The sequence below is a fragment of the Schistocerca gregaria genome, chromosome 10, assembly GCF_023897955.1.
Source record: "Schistocerca gregaria isolate iqSchGreg1 chromosome 10, iqSchGreg1.2, whole genome shotgun sequence".
Lineage (NCBI taxonomy): Eukaryota > Metazoa > Arthropoda > Insecta > Orthoptera > Acrididae > Schistocerca > Schistocerca gregaria.
The window spans coordinates 124190728-124204588 of NC_064929.1; the positions used below are offsets into that span (position 1 = coordinate 124190728).

General features: G+C 45.3%; 1 protein-coding gene across 1 annotated transcript in view; it reads left to right on the forward strand.

The window, feature by feature from the left end:
* LOC126293207 (C3 and PZP-like alpha-2-macroglobulin domain-containing protein 8) overlaps positions 1 to 13861 on the forward strand; it is a 732149-nt gene that overhangs the window by 604131 nt on the left and 114157 nt on the right. Inside the window, exons 12-13 of the mRNA XM_049986331.1 lie at positions 3367 to 3691; positions 12582 to 12732. Of these exons, the coding sequence (XP_049842288.1) occupies positions 3367 to 3691; positions 12582 to 12732 (476 nt within the window). The remainder of the gene's footprint in view (positions 1 to 3366; positions 3692 to 12581; positions 12733 to 13861) is intronic.

A 13861-nucleotide genomic window follows, 5' to 3' on the forward strand; every position in this document is an offset into this window, starting at 1 on the left:
CTGCTCTGCACCATTGGGAAGCAAGAAGGCATTTAAAACATCACTGTAAGCTTGTGCACTAATGGTGCCACGCAAAACAGCTGGGGTGCAAGCCCCTTCCATGAAAAACACGACCACACCATAACATCACCACCTCTGAATTTTACTGTTGGCACTACACATGCTGGCAGATGATGTTCACCGGACATTCGCCATACCCACACCCTGCTATCGGATCGCCACATTGTGTACCGCTGCTCATCACTCCACACAACGTTTTCCCACTGTTCAATCGTCCAATGTTTACATTCCTTACACCAAGCGAGGTGTCGTTTGGCATTTACCAGCACTATGTGTGGCTTATGAGCAGCCGTTCGACTGCAAAATCCGAGATTTGGGATCCACTTGCAGTTTGGAATTCCTGTAAGATGGTCTCGGTAGTTGTCTGCCCATTACACATTACGACCCTCTTCAACTGTCAGCTGTCCATCAGTCAACAGACGAGGTCATCGTGTACACTTTTGTGCTGTATGTGTCCCTTCACGTTTGCTCTTCACTATCACATCGGAAACAGTGGACTTAGGGATGTTTAGGAGCGTGGAAATCTCATGTACAGACATGTGACACAAGTCACACCCAATCACCTGACCACATTCGAAGTCCATGAGTTTTGCATGGCACCCCACTCTGGTCTCTCACGATGCCTAATGACTACTGAGGTCGCTGATACAGAGTATCTGGTAGTCGGTGGCAGCACAATACACCTAATATGAAAAACATATGTTTCTGGAGGTGTCCGGATACTTTTGATCAGATAGTGTACAACTGACTCCCCTTGATGGGAATGAATCCACGACCTTCAGTGTGTGTGGAGGACATGAAGAGGGAGTGTGGTTAGGTGGGACCAGTTGGGACAGTGGGTCAGCCGAGAAGTGTCCTGAGACAGTCTACATAACTATGACAAACATTGTGTCTGAGCGACGAAGTGTTTGACAAACATTGTGTCTGAGTATCAAAGTGGTTGACACAACTGCTTAGTAAGCAGGAAATCTCATTGAGTCCTGGTCAGTTACACATTTTCACTCATCACTGCTGATTCCCTGTGAATTCACGATGCAGCTGATCTCATTAGTTCCTTTCCTTTCCTTTATCCTCTCCCCCAACCCCTTTAATTTACGTAATAATACTTTTATTGTCTCACTTTGGGTCACAGAAGTGCTGTGGGACCTCTTCACCTGAATCAACACCATAGCTATATTCATTTTTATGCTACAGCAATTTATAATTTCGCACAATGCTGATTCATAACAGTCACATGCGTTCCCCTACACTGGTACGATGTCATCACAAGCAAAACAAATGCCTCACAACAAACATGTACAGTCGTGGACAAAACGAGCGAGACTCCTCGTCTTTTCGTTATGTTAATCTGCACAGCTTTAAAGTCTGCTACACAGCATAACAGGCAAGGCGACAAAGTGCTACCAACATACTATGCACAGGCGTGAAATTGAAAAACTATCCTAACTTTGTCAGTCTGCTTTCAATCATGGTTCAAATGGGTCTTAGCACTATGGGACTTAACATCTGAGGTCATCAGTCCCCTAGAATGTAGAACTACGTAAACCTAACTAACCTAAGGAGATCACACACATCCATGCCTGAGGCCACCATGGCCCGCTCAATCATGGTTATGACTGTATTAAGTTGATTAGTGTGTTAAACACGACATATAAATATATGTTATAAATCGAACAAGAAACGCTAAGTAGTATGAACCGCACTAATTAAAATGAATTTCACCTTATCCAGATAACATAACTGTTTTAGTAAGACAAAGTACCCCAGATCGTTACGAAGTAGCAAAATATTATGTACATTCGGCCACAAAACGGTCTGTGTCAACGTCCAGACCAGTCATACTGGATCTACCATGAAAATGTGCAAATTTAGCAATGCGTGAAGATTGACAACGAAATTCTGGTAAAAATCATTCAGTGCCACATGTAAGTCAATTCAGTCATTGACAGAAGTGGAAAAAGTAGGCAGTAACAAGTATGAAGTTCTACAAGATTTTCATATTTACACCTACAGGGCTCCAGTACAAAATAAAGGTAGAAATAAAACGTATTGGGGGCGAGAGAATTTCTTAAAATTGTTTTACTGATAGTCTATCTGCCTCCATCGAAATTGAACCGAAAACAAACACCTTTCACTACACTAGCAGACAACCCAGGCAAACAGCCCTCTATTATTACCCCAGACATGAATAAGCCGGCAATTTCGCAATGAAAATGGCAAAATGATCTGCAGTTTCTGTTGCATAGAGCTTTGTGGACTCAAAAAAAAAGAATTTTCTACCTTTATGTCACGGCTTATGTGACACTCATTCGGAACGTTTATCGAAATAACAAAATACTGTTATTACGAGTAAATTTAGTAGGATAATTCTGCATCACCCCGGCAAATAAACGGCTACATAGCTGCCAAACGTATTCTACAGTGTTTCAAATACCCAATTAGACTCGCCACAGCCAGAAAACGTTCATTAGCGGAAGTGTTTCTTAAGCTAGCTTGGAATGGGAATGCTCGCATTTATAAAACACGGTGGCATTAATACTGGGATCTGAATTACTATGTGTATAAGCAGATGGATTCTATTTGCATTCCTGTAAACGTTATTTGGATCGAAAGCGTAGCTACGAGTAATATGGTGATGTATCGACTGCAACTAGAACATTTCGAATTAAGTGTAGGCCCCTCATCTTCAGTAACAGTCGTTGCTATTTTTGTTGTTAGGATTTCTTCACCGAAATCGGTAAAAATTGAACCCTAGTAGTCTCACTTTCTTTACCATCTGTCTATGCATAGTATGTTGGTAGCACTTCGTTGCCTTGCCTGTTGTGCTGTGTAAAAGACTTTAAAACTGTGCAGATCAGCATAACGAAAAGGCAAGGGGTCTCGCCCGTTTTGTCCACGACTGTACAGACAGGATGTATCTGTTGTGGACTCTACCATTGTTTAAGCTTCAATCATTGTTTAGTTCTTAGAAATTCGAATGTGGAAGTTTGAGCGATGAGGGAATAAATGTTTCACATCGAAGATAAATAAATGAAAACAAATGTGAGTGCGCCATAGTGGTCCTCCACAGCAGCCACCGGAAACTGTAGAGTGAGAGCAAATGGTTGAATACATTTGTGTGGTTCAAATGGATATAGGTTAAAGTAGCTACATAGCAATATACATCGCGACACAGGACAGCTGACTGAAACCAGTACTCTTCCATTACTTTACCTACAAGTACCTAGAACCCTCATTGTGCCACTACTTGAGTCGAGCAGTGGCATCCGTGACTGATACCCCACGGTGTGCCGCTGCGCTGTGCAGCGGTTCGCAGCAGCAGCACCGGACGTGGGCGGCGGCACCCCCGGAGCCTGGGCAGTGGACGGTGCGCGCGCTGTCGCTGCCGCTACCGCCGCCGCCCCGCGCCGCCCACCCCGCAGGCGCCTCCTCCCCTGGCGCCGCCCCCGGCGCCTCGCCGCCCCCGGGCGCCACGCCAGGCTCGGGCCGCGGGCTGCGGCTGTCGGCGCCGCTGCAGCTGACCGTCTTCCGGCCGCTGGGCGTCGCCTTCTCGCTGCCGCCCACGCTGCGGGTGGGCGAGACGGCGCAGGTGGACGTCCGGATTGCCAACAGCGCCGCCTCCTGCATGGACGTGAGTAGCTCCAGCAACTAGCTCTGACTCTCCACCCAATTACTGAAACTACGAGCCGCGTGGGATTACCCGAGCAGTCTAAGGTGCTGCAGTCATGGACCGTGCGGCAGGTCCCGGCGGAGGATCGAGTCCTACCTCGGGCATAGGTGTCTGTGTTTGCCCTTAGGATAATTTAGGTTTAGTAGTGTGTAAGCGTAGGAGCTGATGACCTCAGCAGTTAAGTCGCATAAGATTTCACACACATTTGAACATTGTGAACTGAAACTGCGAGGCGCTTCAACAAGAACCCACACTAGGAATGGAGACAACTTTTTTCTTTTTCTAAAGCAAATTATTTCCTTCACAAAGGATAACACTTTTCGCCTGGCCTGTTATTGAATGTTGATGGATAACGACCAGACTTCTCTCGTTGGCAAGGGTATCTGAAACCAACTACACCACATGCACCCAAAATGTATCCCTCCACAACAAAAATACACAGTAATGTGACTACTGTCAATTACACTACTGGCCATTAAAATTTCTACACCACGAAGATGACGTGCTACAGACGCGAAATTTAACATACAGGAAGAAGATGCTATGATATGCAGATGATTAGCTTTTCATAGCATTCACTCAAGGTTGGCACCGGTGGCGACACATACAACGTGCTGACATGAGGAACGTTTCCAACCTATTTTTCATACACAAACAGCAGTTGACCGGCGTTGTCTGGTGAAACGTTGTTCTCATGCCTCGTGTAAGCAGGAGAAATGCGTACCATCACCTTTCCGACTGTGATAAAGGTCGGATTGTAGCCTATCGCGATTGCGGTTTATCGTATCGAGGCATTACTGCTCGCGTTGGTCGAGACCCAATGACTGATGGCAGAATATCGAATCGATGGGTACAGAAGGGTAATACGGAACGACGTGCTGGATCCCAATGGCCTCGTATCTCTAGCAGTCGAGATGACAGGCATCTTATCCGCATGGCTGTAACGGATCATGCAGCCACTTCTCGATCCCTGAGTCAACAGATTGGGCCGTTTGCAAGACAGCAACCATCTGCACGGAACAGTTCGAAGAGGTTTGCAGCAGCATGGACTATCAGCTCGAAGACCATGGCTGTGGTTACTCCTGACGCTGCATCACAGACAGGAGCGCCTGCGATGTTGTACTCAATGACGAACGTGGGTGCACGAATGGCAAAACGTCATCTTTTCGGATGAATCCAGGTTCTGTTTACAGCATCATGATGGTCGTATCCGTGTTTGGCGACATCGCGGTGAACGCACTTGGAAGCGTGTATTCGTCATCGTCATACACGTCTTGGTGACCTCATGTTGGCACTGACGCTATTTTGAACAGTGGACGTTACATTTCAGATGTGTTACGACCCGTGGCTCTACCCTTCATGCGATCCATGCAAAACCCTACATTTCAGCAGGATAATTCACGACCACCTGTTGCAGGTCCTGTTCGGTCCTTGTGGCTCTACCCTTCATGCGATCCCTGCAAAACCCTACATTTCAGCAGAATAATGCACGACCGCATGTTGCAGGTCCTGTTCGGTCCTTTCTGGATACAGAAAATGTTCGACTGCTGCACTGGCCAGCACATTCTCCAGATCTCTCACCAATTGAAAACGCCTGGTCAATGGTGGCCGAGTAACTAGCTCTTCACAATACGCCAGTCACTATTCTCGATGAACTGTGGTATCGTGTTGAAGCTGCATGGTGAGCTGTACTTGTACACTCCATCCAAGCCCTGTTTCACTCGATGCCCTTGCGTATCAACGCCATTATTAGGGCAAGAGATGGTTGTTCTGGGTACTGATTTCTCAGGATCTTTGCACCTAAATTGCGTGAAAGTGTAATCACATGTCAGTTCTAGTATAATATATTTGTCCAATGAATACCCGTTTATCATCTGCATTTCTTCTTAGTGTAGTGTAAATATGTAACATTTGAGGATATTGTATCTTTTCCATCTCTATTACCTATATGGAAATACTCTACTGGGAAAACAAAAGGGAAAGTAACACAAACACGTTATTTATCAACGCACTGGAAATAACATTTTACAAACTTGGGATAAGATAATGCACTGGAGGAATGAAGCAAGACAGGGAAAAGCGCAATATACTTTTCAACAAGCAATATAAGTTTTAAAACAAATTTTTAAGCTCAAGATGGTTGTTTTAGTGATCTATTTTTATTCTATTATAGACTTCCATTATTACAGTGATTTTTCATTTATAAAATTTCCATTTCTTAAGGAAGTTAGATGTTTAAGAAAGGTATAAACATCGTAAATTCTAGGTGCGAAACGTGAGCTTTGCTGATGACTTAGCAGTGATCAGAATAATCAAAATATGACATAGAAAAACTGTGCAACATAGCAGCAATGGAAGGTGACCAAATATTTTGTATGAAGACTCACTGCATGGAATATCAATATCAAAAGAGTGGCAAAGTCCTATTTGACGCTGAAAACGGGCGATTTTTCAATTATCCTTCTTCACATATCTTGGAGACATATTAGTCCATTAGGAGTGGAGAATAGAGCAATCTATATAAAAAAAAAAACATGACACTTCAAAAGGAGTTTTGAATCACATAGAACAAGTACAACAAGAAAGTAATACTGTGCACTGCTAAACAGCCACATAAACAGACAGTTCTTTCACCTAAAGCATTATATACACCAGAGACGATTACCACTGGAGTGCACTTTAAAGCAGCAGAAGTTCAGGAGTCGGCAAGTCTTGAGGAAATAGGTTTATTGCCCCCACACAAGAAAACAGAATTTGAGTGAAGAATACAACCACTGACTTCTAAACGTACGAGCGTAATCCCAAAAGTAACGTCTCCTATCTTTTTTTTGTAAGTACAGAACTCTGTTTGTGTGGCAGTTGGTCACACTGTAACGAAGAGTGCTTCACGCGCTGTGTGTAAACATGCGCACGCCGCGCTTAGGCGCTGTCTTGGCTTTGGCAGCCGTTGAGAACGGAGCTCCCATTGGATGTTACCACCAAGTGAGAATTGGGGGCAGTTATCGGTTTTTGAACGCAAAGGGCACTGCGCCGAGTGAAATCCATCGCCAATAGACGGAAGTGCATCGGAAGTCGTGCATGGACGTCAAAAATGTTCGTAAGTGGTGTAGAGAGTTTGCGGCTGGTCGGACCAGAATTCACGACGAACAAAGCAGCGGGAGATCGTCAATTTCTGAGGAGACAGTGTTGAAAGTTGAGCATAGCATGTGTGAAGATCGATTGATCACCCTGGATGATCTCTGCACGTTGGTTCCAGAGGTCTCCCGAAGCACCGCTCATAGAATTTTAAGGGAAACATTGAACTATCGGAAGGTGTGAGCATGCAGACTGAGAACCACATGAGGCAATGGGATGATGCTTCCCGCGCATTTCTTCACCGCCTTGCAGCCGAACAGGACAACTCTCTGGATTCAATTGTCACAGGTGACGAAACCTGGACATACAACGTGACACCAGAGACCAAGCAACAATCACGCCAGTGGCGGCATCCTACTTCGCCAAAGCCCCGGAAATTCAAACAAAGACAGTCTGCCGGTAAAGTCATGACAACCTTTTTTTGGGAACGGAAAGCGATATTGTTGGTCGACTTTATATCCACTGGGACCGCCATTAACGCAGGTAGTGTGAGACTCTGAAATAACTCAAACGGGCAATTCAGAACCGGAGATGAGGAATGTTGAGCAAGGGCGTACACATTCTCCATGATAACGCTCGCCCACACATTGCTCGGCAAACCGTTGGTCTCCTGCAACAGTTTCAGTGGAACATAATCACCCACCCACCCTATAGTACTGACTTGGGGCCTAGTGACTATGACCTGTTGCCTAAGTTAAAAGAACGTTTGGCCAGAAAGCGATTCGACTCTGACGACGAGGTGAAGGAAGAGGCTCATAACTTTCTCAACAGCATGGCGGCGCGCTGGTATGACATGGGCAGACAAAAACTGCCACAGCGTCTACAGAAGTGCATCGACAGAAATGGTGATTATGTCGAAAAATAGCTAAATGTTCAAGCTGTATACTGATGTAAACCATTGTAGAAGTAAACAGGTCTATGTACTTATAAAAAAGTAGGAGACCTTACTTTTGGGATTACCCTCGTAAATAGATGAGTTCACTAATCCTGTACCCAATAGAAGCTCTATAATCATAATTATAGAATGGACAACTATTCTGGTCACCTGGTCCCAAGGCTACTATTCGTTCTGTTCCGCTTCACTACTACGCTAGTGAAAGTCTTACAGGGTGTTTCAAAAATGACCGGTATATTTGAAACGGCAATAAAAACTAAATGAGCAGCGATAGAAATACACCGTTTGTTGCAATATGCTTGGGACAACAGTACATTTTCAGGCGGACAAACTTTCGAAATTACAGTAGTTACAATTTTCAACAACAGATGGCGCTGCAAGTGATGTGAAAGATATAGAAGACAACGCAGTCTGTGGGTGCGCCATTCTGTACGTCGTCTTTCTGCTGTAAGCGTGTGCTGTTCACAACGTGCAAGTGTGCTGTGGACAACATGGTTTACTCCTTAGAACAGAGGATTTTTCTGGTGTTGGAATTCCACAGAATAGAACACAGTGTTGTTGCAACAAGACGAAGTTTTCAACGGAGGTTTAATGTAACCAAAGGACCGAAAAGCGATACAATAAAGGATCTGTTTGAAAAATTTCAACGGACTGGGAACGTTACGGACGAACGTGCTGGAAAGGTAGGGCAACCGCGTACGGTAACCAGAGGGCAACGCGCAGCTAGTGCAGCAGGTGATCCAACAGCGGCCTCGGGTTTCCGTTCGCCGTGTTGCAGCTGCGGTCCAAATGACGCCAACGTCCACGTATCGTCTCATGCGCCAGAGTTTACACCTCTACCCATACAAAACTCAAATGCGGCAGCCCCTCAGCGCCGCTACCATTGCTGCACGAGAGACATTCGCTAACGATATAGTGCACAGGATTGATGATGGCGATATGCATGTGGGTAGCATTTGGTTTACTGACGAAGCTTATTTTTACCTGGACAGTTTCGTCAATAAACACAACTGGCGCATATGGGGAACCGAAAAGCCCCAAATGCAATCCCATCGTCCCTGCATCCTCAAAAAGTACTGGTCTGGGCCGCCATTTCTTCCAAAGGAATCATTGGCCCATTTTTCAGATCCAAAACGATTACTGCATCACGCTATCTGGACATTCTTCTTGAATTTGTGGTGGTACAAACTGCCTTAGACGACACTGCGAACACCTCGTGGTTTATGCAAGATGGTGCCTGGCCACCTCGCACGGCCGACGTCTTTAATTTCCTGAATGAATATTTCGATGATCGTGTGAAATGGGAAATTATGCCCAGATTTATAGAGACCAGACATAAACTATTTGATCAAAGGTATTTGGAGACCCACATGTAATGTGGAAGTGTCACAAGAGCTGGACCTACCAGTGAAAAACGAAGTGGATATCATTGTGTTGTCAGCAGAGAAGTGGTGGGTTGGTCAGGAGAGCTCAGTGAGTTCGAACAATGACTGGTGAATTGAAATCACCTTGAACCTTGAATTTACTTTCAAAACTTTTTCTTAAGAATTTACCTTATTCACTAGCGATTCATCAAGAACATTAACACATTTAATCACACTCTGTGAGCGTGGAAGTAGTTGCCAGGGAGTAACTGATGAAACCAAAATGAAATAGCTTTTAACAAATGAGAATTTTATTCCTAAAAGGTTTTTTTTTAATTTTAAGCAAAAAGCACCCTCTAAATATCAAGTTACAATTTATTCAGAGGCAGAAAGAAACAAATTTTTGAGTGTAGAGCTTTAGGGCTGAGAACCTTCCCGCTTCCTTTTGACATGGCCGTTGTCAAGACTGCTCACAACAGACTCTGAAAGACTACACTGGTGCAAATCTGCAACACACCAGATTACCTTAAAGTAAAAGTTTTAACAATTCACACAAGCACACAAACTGTGCACCCTGTAGCAGGGATGGAAATGGTACAAAACACTAAAATTAAAGGATTAACTTGCCACCTAAGGTGCAACATGATTTTAACTTCTAAGAAAAGTCTTACGGTGGAAGGGTGGCAACTTTATATACAAAAATGATCATTGAAATAAAATCCCATGAAATGCAATCTTACATAAAATTATACAAGGTTGGCCAAACATGCTCTACACTACATATACATCGGCTCTCAAGATGACAGTCAAGATAAAAACATATTTCTGGAATTAGGCCGTTACACTCCAAGCAATAAATTCGTTAACACACCAAATCCGACAAACATGACGGAGGCAGCTATTAACGTATGGTAGATTGATAGTGAGATTACAGAACAACCAGAACTGCAGATTGCCCTAACCCACCCCTACTCCACAAGGGAAAAAAACGGACCATCCAATTCATAAATAACCACCTTCCTGCAGGTGGGCAAATGAAGAAGAATAGCGGGACGACCCCAAAACAAAGCAGCTGATGACCTCACGAAGAAAACAAGCAGAATTTAACAAGTATATGAAACAACATATCACCAATCACTTAACTTCTAATAAACTGCGATTTCTGGCGAAGACCTGGCGCACCACCCCCAAAGCGCTCTCTGGAACCGTCCACTGCCAGCTGCTTCAACTGACGCAGGAAGGCGCGCCGACCTCCCGTCTCACGGCGCCGCAGCTCGCACCAGCCAGACCGATGTCGTGGGTTGACTCCTGTTGCTCACGTGTCGACCGCGACGTCACTACCCCTCGCTATACGGCGCGGCCCACTGGACACACGTGGCGACCTCACATGCGCCGACGCTCAAGACGGACAAGTCATCTTGGGTCTCAGTGCGCCACCGACCAACCGATCGATCCAACCGTCAGTGACAATTGCCTGAGCAACTCGAGCAGACTGGCGGCCCAACGCGCAGACTCAGATGCAGGAACTAAACCCCGACCGGGTGACCACTCTTTGAGTTCCCTTAGTGGCGGAGTGAAAAGACTCTCATTTATCTGGCTTTAAAGACCGATCCGAACGACATACTAGCACTCCGAACGACAGACAGACACTAACTGCCTACCAAATGCGGACGAGAGACAGACTAGCAAGCTGGGGACGAGAGACTGACCAAGACTGACTGACTGGAGAGCTCATAGCGCCCGTTAAATGCACGTGAACAGGCAACCTTTCTCCTTTCCCACCAGAGGGAGACACCAAAGCTGCGACTGCCACAGCGGCGCCACCGCCGGAAACGGAGGGCGACTGCTTCACACTACTCGCTGCGGCTCGCTCTTCAAAACAGCAATTTTTACCACGGCTCACACCTGAATGACAAATCCAGCAGTTCCTGTCAGATCACCGAAGTTAAGTTCTGTGAAGCTTGGCTAACACTTGGATGGATCATCGTCCGGGTCTGCCGAGTGCTGTTGGCAAGTGGGGTGCACTCAGCCCTTGTGAGGCCAACTGAGGAGTTACTTTACTGAGGTAGCGGCGCCGATCACAAAAATTGGTAACGGCCAGGAGAGCAGTGTGCTTGGACTACATGCCCCTCCGTATCCATCTGGTGGCGCCTCTTCTGACGGTGTATGTATGTATTTATGAATGACAAATCCATCAGGGGCATTTCAACCCTTTTGAAGCCGCCCAAGTCGACTGTTCATGATGTGATTTTGAAATGGAAACACGAAGTTACAAACCCAGCTAAACCAAGACCAACAGACCTCATGGACTGATGGTCAGGGACCGTCGAACAATACAAAGGTTGGTTGTAACAGATCGCATGAAATCAGCAGAAGTATTCACTTGTGAATTCCAAAGTGCTAGGAGCAGGCCTGCTTGCACTATGACTGTTGGGTAAGGAGTTAAAAAATGGAATAGAATGATGAAGCATTTTCTCATAAGCCTCATATTTCTGTAATTAGTACTAAGTGACACTTTCCGTGGTGTAAAGAGCGAAGCTACTGGACAGCGAATGATTAGAAACGAGGTGTCTGGAGTGATGAATCGAGCTGTACAGTGTGGCAATTCGATGGATGGCTTTTGGTTTGGTGAGCGGCTGAAAAACGTTTCATGCCATCATGAGCTGTGGTGACAGTGAAGCACACAGTGAGTGATGCTCCCTTATAAGGGGGTTTCTCGCGGTTAGGACATAGACCAGTTATTGTGCTTAAATTATGAAGGATATGAACAGATTTACAGTACTTTGGAGGAACAGTTCAGAGACGGTGACTTGTATCAGCGTGACAATGCACCATGTCATAAATTGTACCCCTGAGGTAACTGCCTGTTGACTATAACATTTATGGAAAGGACTGGCTCGTGCAGAGGCCCACCCTCAACTCAGCAGAACACCTTTGGGAGGAGTTGGAAAATAAAATTGATTCCAGACCCCACTGTCCCACATCACTACCTTCTCAGTTTTTGGGTCTTGAGGATGAAAGGGTTGTCATTCCTCCACAGACATCTCATTAACAGCGTCCCCCACTGGATTCAGGCCATCATAAAAATTAAGGATGGGCACATGTCTTACTAACCTCCATAGGATTAATGCTTCATAGTTCAGAGCTGTCACACTTTGGAGGTGATGGAGCTGCTTTCATGGTCATTGAAGTAGTTGTCTCCTAGATGGACAGCTGTAGGACCCCATTCCCAGCATGAGAATTTAGAAGTTTAGACATACCTGATGGAGTGCACAGTTGATGCTTCACAGATCTGAGTTGTCCCAATTCGGAGCTGATGATGCTTCTGATGCCGGCATTCAGATAGTAGTCGCCAGTGCGGTGAGCTACAAGGAACACATGCCCAACTGGAGGTTGTAGAGATCAAATGTATGCCTGCTGGACTACAGGGTTTGGCACCACACGGATCATTTTCCAGGTGACGGCGCTGCTGTCGCTGACCGAGGGCGCGCACTTCGCCAGTTCAGGCCTGCTGTACGTCAGCGAGAAGCTGAGGCTGGGGCCGCATGGTGCCACTTCTCTGGTCGTCAGGGTCGTCGTCACCAGCCCAGGTGTCAAGAACATGACAGGTGCGTACCTCTACCTCTCTGCTCCACCAAACTGCTCTACACCCATTTCATTGTGGGCCCCCTGCTAGCTACTTGAGTTCACACTCGTGACAGCCGCTGATAGGATAAATCAAAGTGAAACGAAAGTTCCAAATTGATAAATCTGGGAAGCACTATATAATGCACATGTTTTCATCACATAGGTGAACCGTGAAATAAATTTAAATACCTCTTGGTGTTCACAGGCTGCTTTTCCAGTCACATTTACATCACATCCCCTAAACTGAACTAAACAAAGATTTCGCTTTAGAAAGTAAGGAAAGGTTTCATTTTAGTAACTAACAAGTGCCAACTGTAGCAAATTTCATACAACATTACTAGAAATTATTACTTCTTTATTACTCAAATCAAAGTATATGGTTCTGGAAACTTTTTCGAGTCTCAGATATACAAATATGCAGACAGAAGTAAAAAATGACAATTTGTACCAAGTCTGGGATTCGAAACCAGGTCTTCTCCTCACTAGGCAGATGTGGTAACCATTGTGCCATCCTAGAGCAGTGGGTTTGCACAACTATATCGACTATCTACTCTGCATTCCTCCTCAATCCAAATTCTCATTCACCCCTCAGCCAACTTGGTATTCCTCCTAAACTCGAACAGCATTATAGACTCTCCAACTGTATTAAAATAGTACCACAGTATCGAACTAAACGAGTGTAGTGTCTGAAACCTAGGCTTAGATTTGAGGAGGGAAGCATGCTAAGGTAGTCCAAGCAGTTGTGCAAAGCTACTGTGCCAGGGCCATGTACTGATTAGCACATCTGCCTAGAGAGCAGCAGGTTTAGGTTCAAGTCCCAGCCTTGGCACACATTTTTGGTACCACTTCAGTCTGCTATATACATGATGATATTTGTTATTAGTGTATTAAGTTGGTGTGTGTGTGTGTGTGTGTGTGAGTGTGTGTGTGTGTGTGTGTGTGTGTGTGTGTGTGTGTATGAGCACATGTGTGTCAACCTTTGTTTTGGGGGAGGGGATGGGAAAGGATGCCCAAGATTCTTAAAACAATAAGCGTTTCCTTACTGCTTGAGGTAAATCAACCTGATGATGTAGCTATAACCATCTGATATGCATAATGGAAAGATGTATA